This window comes from Artemia franciscana, chromosome 3, assembly GCF_032884065.1.
Source record: "Artemia franciscana chromosome 3, ASM3288406v1, whole genome shotgun sequence".
Taxonomy (NCBI): Eukaryota; Metazoa; Arthropoda; class Branchiopoda; order Anostraca; family Artemiidae; genus Artemia; species Artemia franciscana.
In genome coordinates this window covers 33392388-33416175 of record NC_088865.1, presented here as the reverse complement: position 1 = coordinate 33416175, position 23788 = coordinate 33392388, and the positions used below count along the sequence as shown (strand labels likewise).

General features: G+C 37.6%; 1 protein-coding gene across 1 annotated transcript in view; it reads left to right on the top strand.

The window, feature by feature from the left end:
* Positions 1-4675: 4675 nt before the first annotated feature.
* Positions 4676-23788, top strand: part of LOC136025193 (glycosyl hydrolase DigH-like) — a 34156-nt gene continuing 15043 nt past the window's right edge. The window contains exons 1-2 of the mRNA XM_065700991.1: positions 4676-4796; positions 20112-20273. Of these exons, the coding sequence (XP_065557063.1) occupies positions 4751-4796; positions 20112-20273 (208 nt within the window). The 5' untranslated portion in view covers positions 4676-4750. The remainder of the gene's footprint in view (positions 4797-20111; positions 20274-23788) is intronic.

The window sequence follows — 23788 nt, the reverse complement described above, 5'->3', positions numbered from 1 at the left end:
ACTGTGCTGGTGTCACTTTGCCTCTGCTATTATACTTCATTTGCTATTACACCAATTCAGTACTGTACAGCATAGCTAGGACACTAGATGGCGCATAATATTTTCTGAGAATTTCGTTTCTTTGTTCGGTTATAGAAGTTTAATATAGTTTAATTATTTAAAACTACATTAAAATATTTGATAGTATTTGCCACGCTCAACCTTCGTATGCTCTTAGTCAACTTAACGTGACTGCATCTATGTTTTTTTCCTTGACTTCTTACATTCAGATTCATATCTTAGATTTAAGTCAAGAATTTGTAGGTTTCTCATCCGTGTATCATAGAAACCTGTTTTCTTCGTATTTGGTTTAATTTTGTAAAAAATACCTTTGATGCAGAATATCATAGTTCAAGTAAATTTTCTTGTTTTTCAAGCCAGTAGATTTTCCTCGTTATTCAAGCCAAGGAACGGTAAGTATATAGGGGTTTCTGACAATTTTCACTTGCAGGCTGTCTTTCAAAAACAGATCCAAAACTCACAGATGTGCGTTGATTAGCCTGCGCTTGATCGCAAAGTCTTTTTCCTTCATTTGTAAAATAGCCACACAGAAATCAAACAGTTCGTGGTAACGAACTGTAGTAAGGAGCAACCCGGCTCAATAGAAACCAAAACTCTAAAAAATGGAATTTTGATACCAATAGCTACATCAAAAGAATCGCATTTTAATGCTGATTTTAAATATATAAGTTTCATCAAGTTTTAGTCTTACGCACCAAAAGTTACGAGCCTGAGAAAATTTGTGTTATTTTAGAAAATAGGGGGAAATACCCCCTAAAAGTCATAGAATCTTAACGAAAACTAGACCTCCGTTTGCCTGTGCAACGGGAAGTGTTGCAGCAACTGTGCCCTGTTCCTTAGGGCACAGTTGCGGAGCAACACGTGCAACTGTGCCCTACGGGACACAGTTGCGGAGCAACAGTCTCCATTATGTCCTTCAGAGGACATTTTTCTAATGCGGCTTCGATTGTTATCTTGAAGCATCTTTGATATGGTTTTATTTCGAGCTCCTACTAAACTGAGTTTGGTAAAATGTTTAGCTGGTCCAGAAATAAACGAGAAAAACTTCGGAAATTATTTCTAAGAGAACGAAGCAACTTGGTATAAAGAACACTTCACTTCTTCTTGCATAACTTTCATAGCACTACTCGATAAAAATAAAATAGACATCAAAATCGAAAATTTAAGAAAATTTCAAAAAATCGGAACGAGATTGACTTTTCCGGAATTATTTCCGGGAAATCTGTAAGAGCTACGGAATTTCATGCTTCAGTTCTCGAAAACATCAATATAAGTTCTATATGAGTTCATAATTATTTTATCTCTAAAACGTTTACTTCCAAAACCAGAGCCGTCTTAACTTGACGCCAATTCGAAGTATTATGTTTCGAGACGCACATTTCGGGAATTATTTCCGGGAAATCTGAAAGAGATACGGAAATAACTTCTTATAGTTTTCTCCTTAACTTTTGATGGTCTAAGCCAGGAAAATATAAAACAAACCAAATTCACCAAAAAATTTAAATTGCCCCGAGGGCATGTCAAAACTTCCAAATAGAAAAACCCAAAGAAGGAATTTTATTTCGGAAGAAACTATTGTAAGTTCCAGTTGTTAGGAGATCGAGACCTGTCGAACCGCGTTGGAAAAAAAATTCTAGCTGGTCCAGAACAGAAGTTACCTCTAGAACGTCGAAACTTCGGAAATTATTTCTTAGAGAACGAAGCAACTTGGTATATAGAACACTTCACTTCTCTGCATACTTTTCATAGCACTACTCGATAAAAATATAAGAAACATCAAAATCGAAAATTTGAGAAAATTCCAAAAAAAATCGGAACGAGATGGACTTTTCCGGAATTATTTCCAGGAAATCTGTAAGAGCTACGGGAATTTTGTGCTCCGGTTCTCGAAGAGACAAATGAAAGTTCTACATGAGTTCTGCATAACTGTATTTCTAACAAGTTTATTTCCGAAGCTAGGGTCGTCTTAACTTGACGCCAAACATCGAACGCAGAGTTTCTAAGAAAAAAAACGGTTTTATTTTTTTTTTATGGAAAACTATTAGAAATTTTAAGAACTTCTCTGGAACTTTTTTACTCTGTTTCACGTTTCCCTTCCCTCTGAAAAATCTCAAATTTTTAACTCTTATCACTTCGGAGCTACAGGTCGCTGATCACGGTGAAAAAAAAAACAAAAAAAAAAACTACGAAAGCAGTAGTGTTGCTCCGCAACACAATTACACCATCAGATTCAGCGTATCAGAGAACCCTACAGTAGAAGTTTCAAGCTCCTATCTACAAAAATGTGGAATTTTGTATTTTTTTGCCAGAAGGCAGATCACGGATGCGTGTTTATTTGTTTGTTTTTTTTGTTTTTCCCAGGGGTGATCGTGTCGACCCAGTTGTCCTAGAATGTTGCGAGAGAGCTCATTCTAACGGAAATGAAAAGTTCTAGTGCCCTTTTTAAGTGACCAAAAAATTGGAGGGCACCTAGGCCCCCTCCCACGCTAATTATTCTCCCAAACTCAACGGATCAAAATTCTGAGATAGCCATTATATTCAGCGTAGTCGAAAAACCTTATAACTATGTCTTTGGGGACGACTTACTCCTCCACAGTCCCCGTGGGGGGGGGGGGCACAAGTTACAAACTTTGACCAGTGCTTACATATAGTAATGGTTATTGGGAAGTGTACAGGTGTTTTCAGGAGGATTTTTTGGTTGGGGGGAGGGATTGAAAAGAGGGGGATATACTGGGGGAACTTTCCATAGAGGGAATTGTCATGGGGGAAGAAATTTCGATGAAGGGAGCGCAGGATTTACTAGCATTATTTAAAAAAAAAACAATGAAAAAATAAATATGAAAAAGTTTCTTTCAGCTGGAAGTAAGGAGCAGCATTAAAACTTAAAACGAACAGAAATTATTACCCATATAAGGGGCTCACCTCCTCCTAATACCTCGCTCTTTACGCTAAAGTATTTTTAGTAATGTCAACTATTTATTCTACGGCTTTTGTGATTCAGGGGTCATTCTTAATGAATTGGGCCAAAATTTAAGATTTAGGGTAAAGAGAGAGGTACTGACGAGGGGGCGAACCCTCTCATATGTGTAATAGAAACATGAGAATAAAAAATTCTTTACGTAAACTAGTTTATAAGTTACGTATATCTTTTACTAATAAAAAGATTCGTAAAAAATTAAAAGTTCTAGTTGCCTTTTTTATTAACCAAAAAATTTGAAGGGCAACTAGGCTTCCTCCCCCGCTCTTTTTTTCTCAAAATCATTCGATCAAAATTATGAGAAAGCCATTTAGCCCCCCCAAAAAAAATGCAAATTTCGTTTTAATTATTTCTCTGCTGAGAGCCAAAATCAAAACATGCATTGATTCAAAAACGTTCAGAAATTAAAATAAAAAAAAACAAGTTTTTTCAAATGAAAGTAAGGAGCGACATTAAAACTTAAAACGAACAGAAATTACTTCGTATATGAAAGGGGCTGCTTCCTCATCAACGCCCCGCTCTTTACGCTAAAGTTTTTTACTGTTTTAAAAAGAAGAGTTGAGAGAAAGAGTCAAACTTTAGCGTAAAGAGCGGGGCGTTGATGAGGAAGCAGCCCCTTTCATATACGAAGTAATTTCTGTTCGTTTTAAGTTTTAATGTTGCTCCTTACTTTCAGTTGAAAAAACTTGTTTTTTTTTATTTAATTTCTATTAGGGTTGATTCTTCGTAAGAGACATGTTTCATTTATTACATTAGTCACTATCTCGCTGAAAAGGTCATATGCTGTATTTGTACACTTTTCCTCTGTTACACGCGAAAAATTCGTTTCATCCATCTTATTTGCAAAACTGTTAAGGTTTTTACTTTCGATTTCACGGTAAAACGAAGCCCTTGCACATCGTTTATTTTCCTTTGACTGATTCAGCTTTTTTTTTACTTATTAAAAGAAGGTGATCCGACCCGTCGGACACAATCACATCTGCTTGGGATCTTTCAAGTAATCCACCATTAACTAAGAAATTATCAATTAAGGACGCCGAAAGATGCGAAATTTTGAAAAGGAAATTTTTCAATGAGGGTTATCCAAAAAAGTATTTTTCAAGAACTGGGTGGGGGTGACGAAAAAAAATCAAAGGTGGCAAAAAGAACTGCTCTTCAAATCTCAACCAACACAAACTTGCCTTTATACTGTTTCCAGTCAATTATGTCAATTCACGAAAATATAGTGGGAGGGGAAATGCATTTTTCTATATCTAGGAGGTGCAAACTTATTATCTTTTCAGGTTTCAACGAAAAACACTAAAAATGGTGATTTTCAAGATCTAGAGGGAGCTAGCGCAATCCCTCTCCGATTGAAGCTCCTGATTCTTTTTGCATAGAGTTCCGAAAATAAAATTAACTTTGTCTCTTGTTTCCAGTTGGTTTTCCCTTTGTTTATTTCTGTTTGACAACGTATCAAAAAATTAAATGACTGATTGTTTATTAGATAAGAATTTCCAAATTTATCATACTGAAACTAGTTACATTAGGAACAACTGAAAGAGGAATCTTTTGAAGTATCTAAATTACGCTGTCAAATGATAATTATATTTATCTGGTAAACACTAACCGCATTTAAATTTTGATTTAAAAAAAAAACACTATAAAACGAGAATAATAAAATAGAAATCTCGTCATTTGAATTGCGATCCGTGAGAAGCAGTGTTGCTTGAAATGTATTTTCTTCTTAGTTTTGCATTTTTGTTGCACATTTCAGCTGGTAGGTATCTTAGTATTAAAGTTTAACTTTGGCTTTTTTTTTCACTATGATTAATATTTATACTATTACCAAAGATTTAAATGGAGGATAGTTTCCGATCGTTTCAAGCTTCAACGTTGCTTCTAACTCTCGTTTAAAACTAGTTTTGTCTTTTGTTTTGTTAGTTCTGAATATAATGTTCAAACTTTCCCTGAATACATAAATATAAGGCGGTATGCCCCATTAGCCCCCAACTCTTTACGTTAAAGTTCAATTTGTTTATAACATTGCTTCGATAACTTGTCGCAGAGCCTCTCCCCGAATATTTGAGTGGTTTGTAACTGGCAGCAGAAGGTTTGACAATGCAGTATGGGGTTTGATAGCGCTGATTATGAATATGGATACTACATGCTCAAATGGGGGGAGGGCTTTTGGCAAGTCACCTTTCAAATTAGGTAAAAGCTCTTTTTTATGTTAAAAAATATATTGCGCAAAAACTGTTGACAATGATCTCGAAGTAATTGGTAACTGATTTACTGTTTTTATGTCCTTTATTTAAGTCAAATATCTGTCTATATACTAGCTGTTGGGGTGGCGCGAAGCGCCACACCAACACCTAGTTGGGTGGGGGCGCTTAACCCCCCCGCGCGCGTGAGTCGTTACGCGCCATATTAGTTACGTGCCATTGTAGTTGTGTCCCTGTGTCCCACCTGTTTAATATAGATATATATATATATATATATATATATATATATATATATATATATATATATATATATTCAATTCAATTCAATTTATTCAAATAAAACTACAATATAACACCAATAATAATAAAGATCCTGGAAGCGAACTTGTTGTGGACCATAACCACAAAAAATTGAAAATGAAGAAGAGAGAAAAAAAAAGAAAAGAGAAAACATGAGTAACTAAAGCAAATTGAATAAGAATTTAGAGAGTTATAATATCAAAATTTTAGTACATTACTATATAGCGTGCGAAAACTTGTGGATAGCTCGACACTGGAGAGTATTATATTCCATTGAAGTATAGATTTATAAATGGGTGATCGCTGGGCGGAACTAGAGACAAACTTGGGGACAATGAAGGAACGGTTGGATGAACGGAGACAGAGGCCTTCAGAATTATTAATATTAAAATAAGATAATAATTGAGGAGGAAGATTTTTATGGTAAGCGGAGTATGCAAGGTATAGATTTAATTTTTGATGATTTGTTCAAAAGGGATAATACCAAAATCGGAGTACAAGTCCTGGGTGGGATATAGTCGGGGCAGCCGAAAAAACTGCTTTGATGGCACGGTTTTGGGCAGATTTTAATTTACTGGTAACTGAAAGAAAAGTGTTGCCCCAAACAGATCCACAGTATGAGATATATGGGTAAATAAAAGAGTAATAAAGGGTGACAAGGATATCGGCAGGAAGAAAATAATTAGCACGATTAATCATACTTACCTGTCGCAAAATTATGGCTCTGATGTAGGACACGTGTGTTGCAAATGATAGGGAGGAGTCTATGTGAACACCAAGAAACTTGGCAACTTCGACCTGTGGGAGGAGATTGGTAGAATATTTTAGGCCAAGTGCTTGCTGAGGTTCATTTTTTTTGTAAGGGGTTCGAAATAATACAACCTGACTTTTCTTGATGTTAATGGTCATGCAGTTAACTAGACACCACTCCTCTACTCTATTCAGAAGGGTTTGAGTAGAGGCGACAACGGATGGTAAATTAGGACCGGTGATGAAAAAGTTGCTATCGTCAGCGAAAAGTACTGGGTGCACTGATGGACCCAGGTCCGTAACCAAATCATTAATATAAAGGAGAAAAAGTATTGGACCAAGAACAGAGCCTTGTGGGACGCCCCTTCGGACAGGTAGGGGATGTGAAGTCAACCCACCCAGACTCACACTCTGTACTCTACCAGAGAGATAAGAGCCAAACCATGAGAAAGGAACTCCACGAATCCCTAAGTTGTTGAGGTTTACTTAATAGAACACTGTGATCAACCATATCAAAGGCCTTAGAAAAGTCCAGAAATAAGCCCAATACAGTATTTTTAAGGTCAAGTTGGGAACGTATAAACTGTGTGGCGTCTATTAGTGCATGAGCAGTTGAAAATTTGGAACGGAAGCCATATTGATGAGGAGAAATCAACGAATCTGAAGAATGAATCCCAAATAAAAAGGGAGAAAGACGTCGGAATATAATTCTCTCGAGCACTTTAGATATAACTGGGAGAAGTGAGATTGGACGATAATTACTTATCTCAGACGGATCGCCTTTTTTATGAATCGGGATAACAATTGCTGATTTAAATATTTCTGGGAAGACTCCATTGGTCATAGACAGGTTTGCTATGTGCACAATGGGTTCACAAACATAGGAAGATACGGTCCTAAGAAGCTTATTACTTATGCCAAAGAAGTCAGGTGTACTACTATTAGAGAGACAATTGATAACTTGAAGCACCTCTTTACGATCAGTTGGAGAGAAAAACATAGATCCAGGATTCTTGCTAGGTTGAACTGACTGGGAGAAGGAACAGGAGTTAGCATTTGGAATATTAGTGAAATAATTATTAAAAGCATCCGGTACTGAACTTGGGTCAATTAATCTGCCACTGATGTCCTGAAGGTTAAGAGGTAAAGATCTTGAACTTCTTTTTTTTTGAAAGAATTTCATTTATTGTTGACCAAATTTTTTGCAAGTTCCCTTTGCAATGAGAGATTTTCGAATAATAATAATTTTTTTTGCTTCCCGGACAAGTTTGGTATATAAATTTTTGTATTTTTTATAATTAGTCAGGTCAATAACGTTACTGGTTTTGCAAGCTAACTTATATAGGTCATTTTTTCGATATGAAGAGATTATCAGGCTATTTGACATCCAGGGGCGTATATGGCTAGTTTTTCGGTTTGATTTACGAACTGGAAAGGTTGAACTGATAAGATCACTCAGTCCTTGTGTAAAACCATTTGTGGCTGAATTAACATCCTGACAATCCAAAACCTTGGACCAGTCAAAGGATTTCAAACGATCCGTGAACCTGTTCATATTCACAGTATTATATATTCTATTATACGTAGGGGTTTTAGTTCTAGAGGGCTGAGTAGTTGGTAGGGAGGGTAGCGAGAGATAGATTGGAAAGTGATCTGACAGGTCAGAAAATATTATTTTGGAGGACAGGTGGTTTCCCAGGGAAGTGGATACAAAAATGTTGTCAATTACAGTAGCTGTAGACCTCACAGGATCAACTCTAGTAGGAAAAAGGATTGTGGGAAGAAGACCACTTGAGGTGAATGTTTCAAAAAAGGTATCACAATCATTATTATTGCTAACATTTAGTAAATTACAATTGAAGTCCCCAAAAACTATTGCCTTCTTTTGTGGTAAATTAATAAAACTAGAAAAATCATCAAATAGGTTACAAAAGAAAGGGGTCGGAAATGAGGGGGGCTTATAAAATAATGAAAAAATAAGAGAATTCTCGTCAACACTTATGTCTACGATTATTGAATAAATGCATCTATTATTTATAGGTTGCGAGAATAAGGATTCACAGTCTAATAGCCTGGTGAATTTCAGACTTGACCGGATGTAAAGAGAAATGCCGCCAGAGGACTTGGTTAATTTTCTTTCAATATGAATAGCTTGAAAACCAGGGAGGGAAAATTCACTCTTATCATCAATTTCTGAAAGCCATGTTTCCGTTATTCCAATTACGTCGAAAGGGCAGTAACCATTAATTAAAACTAAGTCTTTAAAATTAGCCCACTTATCCCGTATACTTCTGATGTTAAAGCAAATTACATTAAGTTTGGTCTCTTCCATTAGCTTAGGTTTCACATTTTTTACAAAATCAAAAGTGTCGAGATATTCACAGTTAATTTGGTTTAAAGGGCTATCGGGGCTAGCTAAGGGGCTGGTGGGCAAATTATTTTGGTCATCGTAATAGTTAAAAACAACATTATTACACAGTGATAAATTCGTGAGAAACGTAAAATCTTGTACGGTGCACATTTAAACATCCATTGTGGTCTGAGTTTCATCATCTCCTTGATATTGGAAATCTTCTTCAGCCGACGAAATATCATTGGTGGTAATTTTGGACTGGGATGGAAAGTTTGACGTTTTTTTCTTAGATTTCTTGCCTTTGACTAGGGCAGTGGCATCGATTACCGTCTTGGGGGTTGTGGCAATTTCAGAGCCTGCATTGATTTGATTTGCAGTTGAGTCTACAGACTTAACTAGCTTTGATGTGGAATCTATGTCCTTTTTCATGGAGGAAAATTGAGCCATAGCTGTTTCTAATATGTCATCACCTAGGAGTTTAGTGATAGCTTTCTTCTTGAGAGTATTTTTGGTTTCCTCAGCTTCATTACTAACCTCAATTAAGTGACTGACTGTGAGATAAGTTGCAAGCCTTTGCCATTCTTGGCTATTTTTAGATGAATCTTTTGGAGGGCAGGATGTTGAAGTAAACTTAGGTAAGGGATGGGGGGAATGACTAGAACCTTGAGTATGAACATTATTTGCCTCTTTTGGAAATGATACTGTCTTTGCATCTGCTACAGCAACTGTTGCTTGGCTTCTACTGGGCTGATGGGGTGTGGGTTGCCAAGGGATTCTTGCAGCTACAACTGAGTAGGGTAGGTTCATTTTATCAGATGTTCTAAGGATTACAACTCGCTTTTGGTGAGCTGGGCAAGATTGTTTTTGGAGGGTTGTGTGTCCCTTCCGGTTACAATTTCTGCAGAAAGGTTCTGACTCAGGGCATTCACTAATTGCGTGGCCTGTTTTCCCACACTTAAGGCAAGACGGATGGGACTGTTTGCAGTGTTTTTTGCTGTGGCCGTGGGCTAGACAAGTGGAGCATTGTAGGGGCTTAGGCTTATAAATCTTGTAAAAAAGAGACATACCGTACAAGAATATTTCTCCGCTTAGCTCAACTTTGCAGCAAATGAGGATTGAACGGCTAGGGTGAAGAAAACCTTCTTTGTTTAAACTTAGCCTTATAGCAGTTGAAGGATTGATGAGAAGACCTGAAGAATCTATTAGTTCAGTTTGTATTTCCTCCACTTTTACACTGGTATCAACACCATACAGCACATACTTGTGTAACTTTTCCACATCTTTTTTTGTGGCTAAAATTTTTGAGCCATCAAGAATTATTTCTTTGGATTTTGACAGGACATGGTCTGCCGCCTGAGAAGACGTAAAGTAAATATCAATAGACTCGTCCCGCTTGAAAACAAGTTCAAAATTCACCTTGGTGATCAGAAAGACAGCTTTCCTAATTTGCATTATTCGATCTTTTGAAAAGGGTTGGCCATTGGTTTTCTTGATTGAGACAGTATAATAATTGGGGTGATCGTTAGCACTTGTTTCTGGGACACTTGAAGAGAGGGGTTGCACTATCGTTGGTGAACGAGTTTCATCCTTTTTCCTCTTTTTGCCAGGCGTCTCACCTCTTTCATTAGAGTTAGTTTCGGCTAAGGCCTGAATTCCTGACAAGTGGCTAACAGTTTTGGATCGCGTAGTTGGGGGGGTTCTAGGAAGAGTTTTATAGGTAGGCTGGAATGGCGACCGGCTAAGGGTTTCAGTGGGAGTATCCTTCTCGGGTGGTAGCCTTAGGGGCTTTTTCCCCGTCATTTATTCCGACGAGATACTGCAGATTCACAAACTTAATCACAGTTTTTAATCAGCGATAACACCAATATATTCAATTATACACTAATAATAACTCACTGTGTATGAAGTGAGCAATCCCTCACAATTAAGTCCCCAAGTTAATTGCGCAATCACAATACAGTACAAAAAGTAATCCGATTAGGTTCATAAGCTAGTTCCTTTTAGTTCAGATACTTAATTCATACTGATATACTTAATTCATATATATATATATATATATATATATATATATATATATATATATATATATATATATATATATATATATATATATATATATATATATATATATATATATATATATATATATATATATGTGTGTGTGTGTGTTTTTATGGCACTTGGTATTAACCAAGTGACATATAGCAATCGCCAATTCTGTCGGTCTGTCTGTCGGTCCCGGTTTTGCTACTTTAGGCACTTCCAGGTAAGCTAGGACGATGAAATTTGGCAAGCGTATCAGGGTCCGGACCAGATTAAATTAGAAATAGTCGTTTTCCCGATTTGACCATCTGGGGGGGGGGGGAGTGGGGGCCCGGTTAATACGCAAAAAATAGAAAAAATGAAGTATTTTTAACTTAGAAGCGGGTGATTGGATCTTAATGAAATTTGATGTTTAGAATGATATTGTGTCTCAGAGCTATTATTTTAAATCCCGACAGGACCTGATGACATTGGGGGGAGTTGGAGGGGGGAAACCTAAAGTCCCGGTTTTGCTACTTTAGGCACTTCCAGGTAAGCTAGGACGATGAAATTTGGCAAGCGCATCAGGGACCGGACCTGATTAAATTTTCCCGATTTGACCATCTGGGGGGGGGGTGGTTAATTCGGAAAAAATAGAAAAAATTAAGTATTTTTAACTTATGAGCGGGTGATTGGATCTTAATGAAATTTGATGTTTGGAATGATATTGTGTCTCAGAGCTCTTATTTTAAATCCCGACCGGGTCTGATGACGTTGGGGGGAGTTGGAGGGGGGAAACCTAAAATCTTGGAAAACACTTAGAATGGAGGGATCGGGATGAAACTTGATGGGAAAAATAAGCGCAAGTCCCAGATACATGATTGACATAATCAGAACTGATTCGTTCTCTTTGGGGTAGTTTTGGGGGGGGGAGTAATTCTTAAAAATTAGAAAAATGAGGTATTTTCAACTTACGAACGGGTGATCGGATCTCAATGAAATTTGATGTTTAGAAGGATATCGTGTCTTAGAGCTCTTATTTTAAATCCCGACCGGATCTGGTAATGGGGGCGGGGAGTTGGGAGGGGGAAACCTAAAACTTGGAAAACACTTAGAGTGGAGGGATCGGGATGAAACATGGTGGGAAAATTAAACACAAGTCCTAGATAGATGATTGACATAAACGGAACGGATCCGCTCTCTTTGGGGTAGTTGGGGGGGAGTATTTCTGAAAAATTGAAAAAAATGAGGTATTTTTAACTAACGAACGGGTGATCGGATCTCAATGAAATTTGATATTTAGAAGGATATCGTGGCTCAGAGCTCTTATTTTAAACCCGACCGGATCTGGTGACATTGGGGGGGGGAGTTGGGAGGGGGAAACCTAAAACTTGGAAAACACTTAGAGTGGAGGGATCGGGATGAAACTTGGTGGGGAAAAAACACGAGTCCTAGATACTTGATTGACATAACCAGAACGGATCCGCTCTCTTCTGGGTAGTTGGGGGAGGGGGTTAATTCTGAAAAATTAGAAAAAAGGAGGAATTTTTAACTTACGAACGGGTGATTGGATCTCCATGAAATTTGATATTAGAAGGATATCGTGTCTCAAAGCTCTTATTTTAAATCCTGACCGGATCTGGTGACATTGGGGGAAGTTTGGGGTGGGGAAACCTAAAATGATGGAAAACGCTTAGATTGGAGGGATAGGGATGAAACTTGGTTGGAAAAATAAGCAGGAGTCTTGCATACGTGATTTACATAATTGGAACGGATCCGCTCAATTGCAGGGGGGGGGGGTAATTCTGAAAAATAAGAAAAAATGACGTATTTTTAACTTACGAAGGAGTGATCGGATCTTCATGAAACTTCATATTTAGAAGGATCTCGTAACTCAGATCTCTTATTTTAAATCTCAACCGGATCCAGCGCAATTGGAGGGGGGCAGTTGAGGGGAACCAGAAATCTTAGAAAATACTTAAGAGGTGAGATCAGGATGAAACTGGATGGGAAGAATCAAAACCTGTCTAAGATACGTGACTGACATAACCGGACCGGATCTGCTCTCTTTGGTGGAGTTGGGGGGGGGAGGTAATTTTGAAAATTGAGGCATTTGTAACTTACGAAAGGTGACCAGATCTTAATCAAATTTGATATTTAGAAGGATCTTGCGCTTTAAAGCTCTAATTTTAAATACCGATCAGATCCTGTGACATTCAGGGGAGTTGGAGGGGGAAACCGGAATTCTTGGAAAACGTGAAAATTGGGGTATTTTTATTTTACGAACAGGTGATCGGATCGTAATGAAATTTGATATTTAGAAGGAATTCATGTCTCAGAGCTCTTATTTCAAATCCCGACCAGATCTTTTGACATTGGGGGGAGTTGGAGGGGGAAATCTTGGAAAAACACTTGGAGTGTAGGAATCGGGATGAAGCTTGGTGGATAGAATAAACAAATGTCCTTGATACGTGATTGACTGAACCATACTGGATTCGCTTCTTTTTTTGGGGAGTTGAGGGGAGGGGTTCAGTGATTTGGCGAGTTTGGTGCTTCTGGACGTGCTAAAACGATGAAAATTGGTAGGCGTGTCAGGGAGCTTCACAATTTGACTTGATAAAGTCGTTTTCCAAGATTCAACCATCTGGGGGGCAAAAGGGAGAGGAAAAATTAGAAAAAATTAGGTATTTATAACTTACGAGTGGGTGATCGGATCTTAATGAATTTTGATATTTAGAAGGACTTTGTGACTCAGAGCTCTTATTTTAAATCTTGACCGGCATTAAGCCTCTTATTTTCCTTTTTAAATCAATCTATTGATTTATAGAATTTTGCTAGAGCTCATACCATATGATCTCTTGGCTCTTAGCTCTTCTTGCCTCGTCACAAGTGCCATATGAGCTCTTAGCTCTTGTTTAACTACGTAAAACTTGCGAATATACAACATTCTTCGCTGTCCCATTGTCTGTGCATATAAATAGATTGTCAGGTTTACCGACTCTTGAACATGCAACATATAATTGTCCATGGAAAAAACAATCCGTATTCAGGTCTATACCTCATTATTCTAATGATTGCACTTGTGCTTTGTTGATGGTGATTGCTAATCGAACATTCCCTGTGTCCCCGTCGTCATTTATATATCCCCCCTGTGTCCCCCGGCGTCCCCGTTGTAGTTGTGTCCCTGTGTCCCGGTCGTCATTTATATTCCCTGTGTCCCGGTGTCCCAGTCTGTAATTTTTCTTTGAGTGTCCCGGTCATCATTTATATTCCCTGTGTCCCGGTCATCATTTGTGTCCCGGTGTCCCGGTCTGTAATTTCTCTTTGAGTGTCCCGGTCGTCATTTATATTCCCTGTGTCCCGGTTGTTCATGGGAAAAACAATCCGTATTCAGATCTATACCTCATTATTCTTATGATTGCCCTTGAGCTTTGTTGATGGTGATTGCTAATCGAACATTCCCTGTGTCCCGGTCGTCATTTATATATCCCCCTGTGCCCCCCGGCGTCCCCGTTGTAGTTGTGTCCCGGCCGTCATTTATATTCCCTGTGTCCCGGTCGTTATTTGTGTCCCGGTGTCCCAGTCTGTAATTTCTCTTTGAGTGTCCCGGTCGTCATTTATATTCCCTGTGTCCTGGTGTCCCGGTCGTCATTTGTGTCCCGGTATCCCGCTCTGTAATTTCACAAACAACTTCATGACGGCATAATGCTCAATCCTTATAATGACGTCAGTCAACAAACATGCATGACGTCAGTCAACACGAACAACTTATTTTTATGTACTAGCTATTGGTGCTTCCCCAACACCTAGTTGATGGGGGCGCTTCGTGCCAACCCCAAGCCCCCCCCCCGCGCGTAAGTCGTTACGCACCATTGTAGTTATGTCCCTGTGTCCCACCTGTGAATATAGATAGATATATATATTTTTTAACTACGTAAAACTTGCGAATATACAACATTCTTCGCTATCCCATTGTCTGTACATATAAATAGATTGTCAGGTTTACCGACACTTTAACATGCAAAATTTCCATGGGAAAAACAATCCGTATACAGATCTTTACCTCATTATTCCAATGATTGCCCTTTAGTTTTGTTAATGGTGGTTGCTAATCGAACATTCCCTGTCCCTGTCGTCATTTATATATCCCCCCTGTGCCCCCCAGAGTCTCCGTTGTAGTTGTGTCCCTGTGTCTCGGTCGTCATTTATATTCCCTGTGTCCCGGTCGTCATTTGTATATCGGTTTCCCAGTCTGTAATTTCTCTTTGAGTGACACGGTCGTCATTTATATTCCCGGTGTCCCGGTCGTCATTTGTGTCGCGGTATCCCGGTCTATAATTTCTCTTTGAGTGTCCCGGTCGTCATTTATATTCCCTGTGTCCCGGTCGCCATTTGTGTCCCGGTATCCCGGTCTGTAGTGTCATCTTATAATGACGTCATATACAAAGCCTTATATATTTATATCTTGCGAATATACAACATTCATCGCTGTCCCATTGTCTGTGCATAGAAATAGATTGTCAGGTTTACCGACTCTTGAACGTGCAACATATAATTGTCCATAGGAAAAACAATCCGTATTCAGATCTATACCTCATTTTTCCAATGATTGCCCTTGAGCTTTGTTGATGGTGATTGCTAATCGAACATTCCCCGTGTCCCCGTCGTCATTTATATATCCCCCTGTGCTCCTCGGCGTCCCCGTTGTAGTTGTGTCCCTGTGTCCCGTTTGTCATTTATATTCCCTGTGTCCCCGTCGTTATTTGTGTCCCGGTGTCCCAGTCTGTAATTTCTCTTTGAGCGTCCCGGTCATCATTTATATTCCCGGTGTCCCGGTCGTCATTTGTGTCCCGGTGTCCCGGTTTGTAATTTCGTCAGTCAACAAACATGACGTCAGTCGACAAACAACTTCATGACGGCATAATGCTCAATCCTTATAATGACGCATATGACGTCATTATAAGTATATAAGGCTTTATATATGACGTCATCATAAGTATATAAGGGGGCGATTCAAAGAGAAATTTCAGTATAAATCCTACAATGACAGAAGAAACAGCCGAGAAGCTGCTCAAAGAGTTAATGCCAAAAAGCTTGCGGCTAATAGAGAAAGTAAGAAACGAAAGCGTGTCGAGGAATCATAAGAACAACGTGAAAACAGGCTCGCGGCTCAAATAGATAATGCTAAAGGAAAGCGTGTCGAGGAGTCACAAGAAAAACGTGAAAACAGGCTGGAGGCTCAAAGAGATAATGCTAAAAGAAAGCTTGCCGAGGAATCACAAGAGCAACGTGAAAATTCCCGCCTGGCATTCAAGTACAACCCAGTCGATGATTATAGCTTGAGTAGATGTGTTCAAATCGGGACTATGTCTAAAATTTGTCCCTATTGCAAGACCTTGAAATTTAATGCTGAAACAATGGGAATGTGTTGCGCCTCAGGAAAAGTTAAACTTCCTCAACTGGCTGCACCACCAGAGCCATTGAAGACTTTGCGTACTGGAAATACGTCAGAATCTAAGCGTTTTTCTTATCAAACATCAGAAAATATAACTCATGTTTCCAAATGACGTCGTTTGGTGCCCAAATTGAAAATCAAGATCAATACACCGGGACACAGGGAATATAAATGACGACCGGGACACTCAAAGAGAAATTACAGACCGGGGCACAGGGAATATAAATGACGACCGGGACACATGGACACAACTACAACGGGGACGCCGGGAGGGGGCAAAGTGGGGGGATATATAAATGACGATGGGGACACAGGGAATATTTGATTAGCTATCACCATCAACAAAGCTCAAGGGCAATCATTAGAAAAATGCGGTATAGATACCTGACTTCCGATGTTTAATCAGTTCACTGCTAGAATAAATCACAAGTAATTGGAATACAGTGCGTCTGGCAATCCATCTGAGTAAAAATATGGTTAAATGATCGCACTCCAAGTCTTATCATTGTTCTTTTGCTCTTTGCTTCGCAAATAAGGCCATGTAGTAAACAAACATTAGAACAAATACTTTTTCGTTCCCAGGGCTAGATTCTCAGAAGTTACTATTATATAACTAAAACAGTTTCATCAATCATTTAAAAAATTACAAAAAAGCTGATGTCCAAGGACTGAACCTTTGGGTAAACCATATTTAGCACGCATCTTTGAAGACAGATTATTATCAATACGGAGGTACTTGATAATAATCTCGAAAGGAGTAAAAATCTCAAAAGAATCTCGAAAGATCGAAAGTATCTCGAAAGATCGAAAGTATCGATCTGATAAGATGCTTTCTAAGAATTAAGGACTGGTTCCCGTATCCCTTAACTTGTTAAGCAAAAGTTCATGGCTTGTGGTGTCAAAAAGCCTTAATAATATCTAAGAAATAGCACAAACCTTTCGTTTAAAATCAATAATTTAGTTTCAAATGCTTGTTAAATAAATTACAGCTTTCTCTGGAGTTCAGCCATCACAGAATCCAAATTGTTATGGACGCAATACAGTGCGTTGTTCAAGATATTCGTACAATTTCACAGCAAAACGCTTGAAATTGTTTTCAATATTACTCTGGACGTAAAGGACAATACTGAGATTGGTCTTTACTTTCCTAGCTCATTACTACTACCTGTGGAGTAATTTGGACGTTTTAAAACACAATAGAAACTCATCTTCTTTGAAATATACGTTTATTGAAGAAACGTAAACCGTTAATGCGACTGACAGTAGATACTTTACCTCGCTGAAACTAACTTACTGCCAGCCCCACCACTTTTTATGCCATATTTAATGTTTCTTACTTCTTTAGCAGATACTGGTGCTAAATTGAACGGATTATAAGGACCATTTTTCTAGATAATGATAAAAAGAAGGATCAGCCATCTTTTCGTCAATTTCAATCATAACAGCAGGACTGATCCTGGAAAAGTGATTCCCTAACTCTTGGCAAATATTAATGCTTTTATGAATTTTTTTTCCCCGAACCAGTTAAAATATCATTAGGTAAAATATTTTTAAGAGTACTCAACACTGTTTGTGCTTGGGCTCTTGATACTCCTAGCAATTTCCAGCGTAATAATTCTAACAAACTTTATGGAGTAAACGGTTAAGCAAATGCAAATGATTACGAGTTTCATCAACTAACGGTTAGGCTTTTCACGGATTGCCTTGAACTTTTCAGTTTTATCGTCTTCATGCCTTTAAAAAAAAACCGACCCAATGCTCTAATATTGAGAGATTAGCGGACAGCTTACCTCTGAAACTCTAGAAATACCACTATAAATAAACCCGGGAATTTACATACATGGCCTGGAAGATGAATATATTTTTTTGCCGAACTGAACCTAAAATGTCTTTTTGTGCACTTATTAACAGACAAACTTTAAACGATACTAGCTCAGCATTTTAAGTTTACCATATGAATCTAAATTATAGAAATAATAAACTTCAAAAGTTACCGAACTGTAAGATTCAATTATAAAACAAAGAAGAAGCATGAAGCATTTCTCACTACAGCCAAGTATATATTATATAATATATAATATATACTATATATAAATATAAATTATTATTATAATAAATTACGAGGAGTCTACTTCCTCCAAATGAACTATTCTTTCTACGGCTCTTATATGAACAGTACTCAGGTACCCTACGATTTAGAATTGCCTTAAGAGTCACACCTTAAGAACACACCTAGCCTGACCCATTGTCCTGAAATGTTCAGCCAAACAATAGGAGATCTATAAATTGAAGCTTTGGTCGGTAAACTTGTAAAAAAAAATGTCTAGCCGGAGATAGATGTGCATAAAGGGGGTTCAAAAGCATCGCCAAGTGGTGGAATATACTTTAGATCTCACTTTTGAGGATATAAATGTATTCGTAAGTCACCAAGAGTGGTGAAGTCCAGGAGACACTTGGATCATAATCATTTACGGTCACATTGATTTTACAGCAAAAAAGTAATTTTTCTTTCTCTGAAGAATTCATCTTTAGCTCCATAAAGTTTCTGAAGGTCATAAAGAAGGCATATTCAAAAGTCTATATAGTTATTCCAATTCCTGCAAAGTTTATACATAGGCATTGAATATTTAAGGAATATTCAAACACTAATGTGTGCACCACGACTCTTATGTCCGTTTCCTCATGAGTACAAAGGCACTTCCAAGCCTATTGTAATGGATATAAGCATACATAATTCATCGGAGATTGCTCTTGGACAAGGAAAGCAATCTGTTCAGAACCCTCCTTTCTTGACAGCCAGATTGAAAACAGTATATAGCCAAGCAAATTCCTGCTAAGGTCATGCACAGGCGCTGAATATTCAAGGAATAGGATTAACAGTACAACATTTTATATTTTATTTGAATCGGCGTATACAAAATCAGATACCCCTCTTCAAAATTCCAACGTGTGCAACACTACTTTGATATCCATGTCTTAATAAGTAAAAAACCGGTTGGTATTATTACTTTCACTTCTCCTGAGTAGCCCCACTCTCAACCGGTCTTGAAGGCTTCCAGAGTGGTGGACAATTAAACTTGCTCGATGCTCATGGATTGCGTTTTGAATTTCCCGAACAAAAGCTCAGTCAGTCTTACCGTTGCCTTGGATTCTTATGAAACGAGTTTCCATCATCTAGCATTGAATGATGATCCAGTAAAATCTGTAAATTTGTGTGGAGAACCTTAAAATAAAAATCCTACAGGGTCAATGTCTAAAAGATATATCTTATATTGACAAATTTCCAGCATGGGTCAAAATTATTTCAAAAACGCTATAAATTACGGTATTTTCTTTCCTATAAAAACGTTTTTCCATCAGACATAAATTTTCTTCAGAATCAATAAACAAAATATATTTACCTTAAGTAGACAAATTTGCAAGATGCATCAAAATCGTTCCAAACGCTTTAAATTATCTGATTTTTTTTCATCTATTCTTAGGAATTACTACGGAAGGGCAAAAGATAAAACGATCTTGAAGAAACAATGATGAGCACCGTTTACTTTCCTTTGTTTTTCCTATAGTGGGTAATTTTTTAGTTGTTTGAATTTTTTATATTCCTTAGAGAAATGCACTTATTCTTATCACTGTTACTCTAGACCCCTTTATAGTCCTTGTTTTGCCTCGTAAAAACTATTACTTCGGTTTTATTACTGTAAGCATGCCTATTGGTAACATAAGACGTCGATCATACTTTTTCGTTTGTAAAATAAATAATCGGAATATAATTTTTTAAATTTCAAGCTTTACCATTTTTGATGCTATTTCAGGAATTTTATTCGAAAAATAAAAAGTTAACTTTTCGATCAGACCCCTGAGCGACCTGATCATGAAAACCAATGTGCATTTATAAATTATTTATTTTATAAGTCTTTTCGTTTATCTTTGTTCTTGGTCCTTATTTTTGTTTTTACAGACAGCATAATGTGTCGTATATTTGTTCCTCAGGTGCGGATGTAGGTTGCAGTTCGTATTATGATCCAGGACTTGCGGCTTATGGTACATGCGTCAGGAATGGTTGTTGTGCTTATAGCGCTCAAATCACTGAGTCGACACTATGTGACCAGGCCCCAGCTGAGACTTGCTGTTTCAGAAACAATGTCTGCTCTGGTGAGAATAGTTGAATTTTTATTCCTTGTTTGAAGTTCAAATAACAGAATGTGCTAATATCCAACCAGTGGCCATAGAATTAAAAGAGTAAAATTATTTAAATAAAATTGTTAGTGCTTTTTCTGACAAAAAGAAAAAGGAAAGTAAAGTTTCTTTTCCTGGCATTTTATGCCACAAAACAATTCTGATTCGCTAAGGCTAAAAGCTTAAGTTTGCTTCTAATAGAATTAACACTCTAGGGTTTTTGTTCTATAGATGCAAACGTTTGTTATTTAAATTGTTCATTCAACTACACATTTTTTGTAGCGTTAGAATATTTCAATTCATAGAAGATCCATGTTAGAACACAAATCTGCGAGTAAAAGCTGCATGAGACATTTATACATAGTCTGACAGATTTTAACTTGATGAAAACGAAGAAAAATACCCAAAAGATTTTATTACATAATTTTCTGTTTTCCAGAAAAAAAACCTGGATTTTTTTCTTCTTTTTTTCCTCCATTACTAGCGATCAGAGAGATAGTTGTTTAATGACTCATTTTGAAGGTTATTGCCATATCTGGTGCCTTTTGTAATTCGCAAAACACAATGTTAAAGATTAGATCTATTTTTGTACAAAAAACTGCATCTTCGCATACAAGATGATGTTGTTTTGTGTATGATGTCAAAATTGAGCGCCTCTACTGCCTAACTCCCTTGGGTTAGTTCTTTACTATGTCCAGCTAAGAATAGACCGAAGGCTTTGATCTGAACAAATTTCATCTGAATTTATTATTTGCAAACCTGTGTAATTTTATCGTCTTCAGTTTAATGTATACGAGCTCGTATAATTTACAATCATGAACCAAGGAATATATTGATGATGCCATGCCCAAAACTGTATGTTAAAAGACACAACTTTTGGAACACTTCTTAATTTTAGCAGTTGTTGTCACTAACTTTAATACTTTTACTTTTTAAAGAGTGGTTAGACTATTCTAGAAATCTACAATACTCTACAATAGTCTAGAAGTTTCTACTTCTTAAGGTTTTTTTTGCCTACCGTAAGCTAGAAAATTATTTCCCATATTATATTACCCATTTGGCTAATTTAGATAAATCCATGCTTTTTGTTGTTTGTTTTAGTTCACTAGGTAGTCAGTTGCTGGTATTTATTTCCTGTCAATTGTCCAGTAAATGAATTTTTATTTAATAAACCATTTGGCTTATTAACCTGAATGAATAACTGTGATTCTTGTCAAAATAGTAGCACTAAGCTAGCATGCTCTGCCTTTCGAAAGTGCGAGATTCTTTTTAGAGATTCAATACGAATGCCAAAAAAAATTTATACGGAAACAAACACAGTAAAATAGTGGCGCTTCGCGTCACTATTTTACCAACTCAAATTTTTATCTGACTGGCCAAAAACATTGGGGAGCCGCCTTCTGTACCGTCATACGTGACCACACCTGCCGATAACTACGTGACGTCATACCGGCTCACCAATTGCAATCGAGAATGTGTCCAGTAGGTGTATATCAGAAGTTTTTCTTGTCTGAAGCACATTTAAGGGACATTTTTTTCCCAATGTTATTTAAATACAACAAGTCAAACTCTAAGTAAGAATCAAGCAAATTTAAAATTGCCAGAGCTCCTTATTCCAAATAAGCAACAAATTGTTTAAGCAGAAAAGTTTCAAAAAGTTTTCCAAAATAGTTTTCAAAAATGCATCAAGCCCTGTTCATAAAAGATTTGGGTGTCGCCTACTAGACGTATATTAGTAAGGTTCATAGTCTGAAGTATCTTTACCTTTATTGACTGCATGATCTTTCAGGATCGAATGTGCAATCGAGCGGCATTACTTTCTCTGACACTGGGAAGGTCAATATGTAGTTTTTTGCTACTTTTAAATTCACTGGGTATCTCAGAATTTATTATCGATAGCAATTTCGTTCTTCATAGGGAAAAATCTTAATTTGTTGCGATAAAATGGCAGAAAGGAGCACTTTCCCGTGACAAAATCTTTTTGGTCACTTTAAAAAGTTCTATAGCTTTTATTTTCTGTTTGAACGAGTTCCCTCTACACCTTTATGACAAACTGTATGCATATTGTGTGTTTTGGTTTAATTCGGCATCCCCCTTAACATCCCTTGTAAGTTCTACCTTGATAGGCTTAGCCTTTGAATTAGTGGCAGTAGCAGTAGTAGTAGGAGGAGGAGGAGGAGTAACAACAATTTGTAGTAGTAATATGCATATAGTGCATTTTGGTTACCTCAGCATCCCTCTCAACATGCCCTGAATGTTTCAACTTATATATCTACGCCATTTTTGGGATATTACCGATACACCTTCTTGACAACTTAAATGCACATAGTTTGTTCAACATCCTCCCAACACTCCCCGAAATATTTGCTTTAATGCCCTTAGATTTTGTAGTAGTCTTACAAGAAGCAATAGTAGTTGTAGCAGTAGCAATGATAGTAGTAGAAACAGTAGTAGCATCCACATAGTATCTTTTGTTATTCCAACATCCCTCTCAACATTCCTGTAATTTTTGACTTAATACTCTAAGTCGTTCGTGAAATATTGCTGATACGGCCTTTGATAACCTGCATGCACAAGTGTGTTTTGATTTAGTTCAACACTCCCCTCAACATTCCTTGAAGTTTTCACCTTAGCATCCTTAATTTTAGTAAAAATAGTAGCAGTCGCATTAGCATCAGTAGCACTAGCAGTAGTAGTAGTAGTAGCAGTAACAGCAATAGAAGTAGTAGTAGCAGTACCATTAACATTGTGCCTTTGGTATAGTTAAACGTTCCTCTCAATATAACCTATAAGTTCCAGCTTAATGCTCTAAGCTGCTTCCAAGATATTGCTGATACGCCCCTTTGACAACCTGTGTGCACTTATTGTGTTTTGATCTACTTCAGCTTCCCCTAACAGTTCCTGAAATTTTTACCTTAATGCTCTTAACCTTAGTAGTAGTCTAAGAGTGGTTAGAGTGCCAGACTGAAGATCATTTATCAGTGAGGACAGTGGTTCATTATCCGGAAGATCGTTTATCCGGGAGTCAGCGATGTAAGTCTGAAAGCTCAGCCAGAGTCGACTCTGCTCTAAATAACTAGCTAGAGAGCTTTCGGGGGAAACACGGCAAGCGTCGGATGATTTGCCCCCAACCACGCACTGCAGTCCCGGCCTTTGGCAGAGGATCAGGAGATAGACATGGTACCTACGCTACGCAAACCATTGATCAGCATACGGGGATTTGTTGTTCTTAGCAGTAGTCGCAGCTGAAGTAGTTGTAGCAGTAGTGGTAGTAGTAGTAGTGTACGTATATTGCATTTTGGTAAATCGAACAACTCCTCCATCATGCCCAGAGAGCTCCAAGGTAATACTCTAAGCCGTTCTGGAGATACACTCTTTTTACAACCAGCATACACATAGTGTGTTTTTGTTTAGTACGACATTTTCCTCAGCATTCCCAGAAAGATTTACCTGAACAACCTTAGCTTTTTTGGAGACCAAGGACCAAACAT